At 33.6% G+C, this 6,257-nt stretch overlaps 1 protein-coding gene across 1 annotated transcript; it reads right to left on the reverse strand.

Annotated features, from left to right (window-relative positions):
* Positions 1 to 1,002: 1,002 nt before the first annotated feature.
* LOC116349533 (heat shock 70 kDa protein-like) lies at positions 1,003 to 3,146 on the reverse strand. The gene is made up of 4 exons (XM_031781014.1): positions 2,739 to 3,146; positions 2,453 to 2,639; positions 1,872 to 2,354; positions 1,003 to 1,640 (listed from the first exon to the last, which is right to left on the reverse strand). The coding sequence occupies exons 1-4, from the start codon at positions 3,144 to 3,146 to the stop codon at positions 1,003 to 1,005; spliced, it is 1,716 nt and encodes a 571-aa protein (XP_031636874.1).
* Between the last annotated feature and the right edge of the window lie 3,111 nt (positions 3,147 to 6,257).

Below are 6,257 nucleotides of genomic sequence, written 5' to 3' on the forward strand. Positions count from 1 at the left end.
ATACGTGATGCCACTCCAATAACTATCTAGTGCAATAAGCATTCAATTTTTTGACCTAATTGATTGTACGATTTATTTTTATAGCTGAATACTATACAATAAAAAAACATTGTCAATTCGTAAGCCAATTCGGAAAGTTGTTTTTCTGTGTTTATAAGAATATCTGCTTTCGAGAAGTAATTTCTACATGCAATATGTGTTTATTTTGAAAATGGTAAGTATTGAAATCTAGACTGAAATAGTGAAAGACTAGGTGAAAGATGGATAGGAAATGAAAATGCCATAGAAAATTCCATTTAAATGAAAACTAGCCAGAGAACTAGTGTTGTATTTTCATGATTTTTAGTACACATTTTCAAGCTCTTCGTTTTATCTTAATGTTTTGAAACTACAAAGAAATCAAACTATAGCGAACTATTTATTTATTAATTAAAGGATTTATTGTTATTTTTTAGTGATTTTATGGAACCAATTGGAACCAAATAATTTCGTATATAATTACCATATAGGAACCATATATATTTTCATGAACAAATATACCTAAAAGTATATGGTTCCGCCTGGTTCTAAAACCAAACTTGTCCAAAACTTCATAACTATGGAATCTTCCGTGTTATATCAGAGACTAGATCAACGATGATCATAACATCAAGATATGGCTGAAGCAGTTAACAATATTCACTAAAATCCAGACTAAAATGAATTGACATTGATTCTGTAGGGAAAATGTGTTTGTTCAATATTTATTATATTCTGTTGTCTTATACTAGGTCTTATACAAATAGATTCATATTAGCATTTATTGCCTTATATTAATAAGATGAACAAGAATGAAAAATGAAAATAGAAAAATATATTGTAGTTATTTTCTACTTTTGTCTAGACTTTTGTTTATTCGTTTTTCAAGTTGTTTTTGTTTTCAACCACTTCATGAGGCAAGTTGAACAATGGTTAATCGAGCCTATCTAGGAGCCTATAGTCCAGCAAGGGCTGGGGCGCATTTTAATCGTCCAAAGATATTACGGTAGAAATATCATCAATTTGAGCGTGGCCGTAAATTGGACATATATCTTCTTCATCGTCTTCATATTCTTCTTCCATTTTCATTCGTTTATTCTTCGATGTTAGAGACATAACAACACTGTTCTTGTGATCATCGATTTCAATTTCTTTGAGCTGAGCGAGTTTGCTGGTCATTTCTGATATTTCATTTTCGGTGAAGCCCTCTACGCGATTAATATTTAGCATCACTTGGTTTTTTGACTTTTTATCAGTCGCTGTGACCATAATTTCACCTGCTTCATCGATTTGCAAGAAAATTTCAATAATTCCTTGACCTTTTGGTGATTCTGCTAGTCCTTTTAAGGTAACCGAACCGAGAAGCTGATTGCCAATCATTTTTCGTTGTTCTCCTTCGAAAATCATGATTTTGGCGTTCCGTTGATTGTTCTTTATCGTTTTTCCAATTATGTTTTTAGAGGTCGGTAAAGCTGAATTCCTTTTCACAAGTGGTTGACAGGGAAATTCTTTGTTTGCGCCAATCATACCGATGGTGAGCGGTGTAACATTTCGCGTATAAATTGGAGGCGCATCTTTCTTGCCAGTCAGGGCTGCAGCCTGAATACATGCTCCATATGCCACTGAAAGAAAATAATAATTAAGCATATAATAAATAATAACAATAAAGCTGTATTCGAAAAATATCAGCATTTTATTAAAATATCCACCTTAATTAAAGCATTATGATCTAACAGTTTCAAAAATGAAGGAATCAAATAGCTGACATATTTTTGACAACTTAGATGATAATGATTACGAATAATTTGGTGATTATTTTCAAAACTTTTAGCATCGAATTAATAAAAACTTACCTGCTTCCATTGGATTTATTTTGGTATTCCCTTCTTTATTGAAAAAAGACCGAAGCTGTTTGCGAATCAATGGCGTATATGTTCCTCCGCCGACTAGAACTATATGATTTATATCTTCTACTTCCATATCCGCATCATCAACGGCATTTTTAACGCACTGCATCGTTTTCTCGACCATCGGTTCGATGAGCTGTTCGTATTCGGTTCTTTTGATGGGGATCTTCTGATCGCCTATGGTAATGATGGTTTCTTCATCCGTGGATAGTTTTATTTTAGCCTCTTCACAGGCGGCTCGAATAATGACCATTTGTTCTATACCGATGGTCATTTTTCCAATCATTTCAATCAATTTTTTGATGCATAAACGCATCAAAACGTCAACGAATTTGGCACCCCCAAGTCTCGTATTACCATTTGTGGATCGCACATGGTGCATGCCAAATGGAGTAATTGAGACGATCGCTGTATCAAAGGTTCCACCACCTGAAAAAAATGAAACAAAATATTGAACATCTATTTTCCAATTATGTTATTTATGTTTAATATCATTTTTTTATTAAATACTTAAAGTTACTAATTACCAAGGTCGTACACCAATACGTTTTGTTCTTCGTCTCCTTTAATCAAACGTCCAAAAGCTAATGCAGCAGCCACTGGTTCACTCAAAACATTAAGCACGTTAAGCCCAGCAATTCTGCCAGCACTTTTTGTGGCTTCTCGCTTTGCATCATTGAAATAGGCCGGTACCGTTATAACAGCATCTTTTACCTTAGAGAGGGAAAAAACAAGGCAATAACATTGAACCGCATGGAATTGGTAAAGCAGAGCGTGAAATTTAATTATTTGCAATTATGATATATATATTACCTCTCGTTTGATGTACATTTCAGCAGATTCTTTCAAGTTTCTTAGAACAATCGCCGAAATTTCTTCGGGGTGCATCAAATTTACATCATTTCCGATGTTCACTTGGTACATCGGTTTTTCGTTTCTATTCACCAGAGAGAATGGCCAAAATTTTGTGTCTTTTTGAACAGTATCGTACTTTTGACCAATCACTCTTTTTGCTTCGTAAATAGTATTTTTCGGATTTTTTGTTTGCTGTGCAATTGCTGAATTTCCTACGAAAACACCATCATGATTGAATCCAACACACGACGGTGTTGTGTTTTCTTTACATTTATTTGGCACTATTATTATGTCGCCTTCTTGCCAAATGGCTACACATGAATTTGTGGTGCCCAAATCTATTCCAATTACTGTTGTATCAGACATTTCTGACAATGATAACACTGATTATTTGAGATTATTTTCAACCAAATTAAATTAAATTAAATCGATACCAAATCAAACGCTTGTTCACGATGTTTCAACAAAAAAAATAGGGTTACTTCAACATCTCAAAGAAAATTTGTGTGATCGTACGTTTCCTTACGTAAACCTGAACCAAGCGCCATCTGTCAATTTGACAGCTAGTTTGACAGTTTCTCATGTGCCAAAAAAAAGTTATAGTCGATTTGAGTTTTTTTGTTTCTATGTTTTGAGTTATTCAAATAAATGTAAAAAAAAATTAAAGACAGAAAATTTTGATACAAATTATGAATCTATCAAAACCTCGTGGTTTTTCAAATTCAAAATTCTTCGAACTACCAGAATCATTGGAAGGATTCGAGCAAGTGCGAAAATGGCTTTGTTATCATTGTAAAAAGGTATAGTATATTGATAAATGATTTTGAATTAAACATGGATGCAAAATAAATTGTTAATTTTGATGTATTTCATTAAAATTGCAGCATCTTAAATCAGATTCACCGACAAGGGAGTCATTGTCAAAATTGCTCGTTTCATTCATAAAATTTCAAGAGATTCGTTTCGGTAAGGGTGCTACAGAACGTCCACCATCAACACGATTGCCTATGCGATGCTTCTACGATTTTAATCCCGGTGGCAGTTTATGTCATATTTTTGCAATTATGTATCGTTACAAAGCTGAGCAAAGCTGGAAAAAAATTGAATTCGATTTGACTCAGGCAACGTACAAAAACAACAATCATATCAATGATCAAACCATTAAAATGGCCCTCGAAATCGAGACAAAATTAATTGACCTAAAGTGTTTTCGTTTGCCAACTGTATTTATTCGGCCAGAGGTTGCTGATGAAGTTCGTAAACGAATTACGGATATCTTGGAAAGACGTCAAGGTGAAATTACTGAAGATGAAGAAGAAGCAACGCACATCATTTATCCAGAAACCGAAACAGACGAGAACTATGCACAACCATCATACAAACATGGAAAAAATGTCATGATTCATTGGCATTGTATGCCAGAATCATATGATTTATTGTTGGCGAACACATTTGAATTGCCGGTATTTATATATCACCTAGAATTTATAAAATGGTTAACACTTTTCTTTATTTTGAATGTGATTTAATAAAATTTCATTTTCGGTTTATTAGGATGATATTTCTGAAAGCATCAGTCCATCTCAAGATTTAAATCGAAATGTTTGGCGTATCGCAGCCAATTGGGTATTGGATTTGGAGGAGTACAACGAATGGATGGCTGAAAAGGATTATGAAGTCGACGAAAAAGGTGCAAAGAAAGTTCATGGAGAAGATATGGTATACAAAAGAAAAGTCTTGGCAAATAAACGAAAAAGAGGTCGTTCACCATCTTCTGCCAAAACCAAAACTAATACCAAAACGACGACCATACGTGAGCAAAAGCCTGGGCAAAAACTAGCGAAGGCTCAGTGTCCTGATTGTAACAAAATCATGACCGTCAAAGCACTTGAAAGACACGCAAAAGAACAACATTCCAATAAAGTTTTCAAGTGCGAATTTTGCGGAATCCAAAAGAGAAGAGAATCTGCACTTAAAGACCATCAACGAAGGAAGCATTATGAACCAAGTGATATCGGGCGTCCAAAGAAAAACACCATCGTGTCGCGTCGGAAACGAAGTCCTTTTCGAATTGACGTTTTTGAAATACGTTACGGGAGATCTAGCGAGAGATCACTCGAAGCAATCGAAAAGAATTCAGAGATGGAAAAAGCGATGAAAAGAAATAACGAACAAATACTTGAAATGGATAAAAAATTGGAAGAAACGCTCGAAAATAGCGCGGCAACTTCAAACAGATTAAAAGTTTTAGAAAGTTTGAAGAAAAAAGAAGAAAATGAAACCCAAATGATGAAATCTCGCATCACTTTATTAGAAAGCCGACAAAATGTAGTCGAATTGCCTAGCTTAAAAAACATTCCTGATCTTTTGAAGTTTCTCAATCTGAATTCTTCGTCGTCGAAAGAGGATATAAGAACAGCAATTAATTTACGTTTGATGGAAGTCAGTCCCCAGTCTAACGTAAGCAATCAAATTTACACCACGAAGAAAATGACAAAAGAAAAGAAATTGGAAATGTCCATTTTTTATAATGATGCAAACGACGTGCTCATGAATTGGTTTAAAAGAAAAACAACTGAGCAAATAATTCAGATTAACTAGGCAATTAATTCGGATCCTATCATTATAAGGAAATAAGTAGCATTTATATGAATCTATTTGGATAAGACAACGGAAATCAGAACAGAATAGAATAGACTAGAGAATAGATATTGAACACGCACGTTTTCCCTACAGAATAGAATGAATTTAGGAATGAATTGACCCTAGCATTTACCATATTGGAACCATACCATTTATTCATGAAAAAGATATGGTTACTGCATGGTAATTATATATGAAAATATTTGGTTCCAATGGGTTCCATAGAAAGAATTTTACATGCACGAAGTCTAGCACGAACTGCATGCTTCCAAGCATATCCAAGCTAAAAATTGCTAAAAAAATAGTTATTTAAAAATAAATCATTAGTTAATTGATAAATAAAATACTATTTGAACCTGTTTGCACCTAGGTTTGCACTAAATATTTTTCTATAATTCACGATGATTACATGAAAACAAAAAAAAGCAATAAGAACTCTATCTGATGACTAGATACTTTCTATCAAGCTTTCTATGGTTATATTAAAATCATTGTAAGCAATAAACTCTAATAAACGTTATACAGAATCGAATATTATGGACATAAAATGTGTGTTTGTTGTTTTTATCCTAGTTTTCATCTTTTTTGAAATTTAGTTTCCGAACATACCCGAATTTTAAAAGAGTTGAAATGATTCAAATTTATAAATGTATGGTATGTATAAGGCGATACGACACAAAGCTACACACAAAGTACAATGTGTTGTTTGTTTCGCTAGTCTGTCGAAAAACATCAACAAAAATCTGCAAAAGACGCTGACCTATAGCCTAGCCTATAGCATTCACCATTCATTTGAATACAATATTGCTAGCAATATTGTGTGCTAGATTGTGT

This window comes from Contarinia nasturtii, unplaced genomic scaffold, assembly GCF_009176525.2.
Source record: "Contarinia nasturtii isolate CC-2019 unplaced genomic scaffold, AAFC_CNas_1.1 Cnas_scaffold_2932, whole genome shotgun sequence".
In the NCBI taxonomy this organism is placed as follows: Eukaryota; Metazoa; Arthropoda; class Insecta; order Diptera; family Cecidomyiidae; genus Contarinia; species Contarinia nasturtii.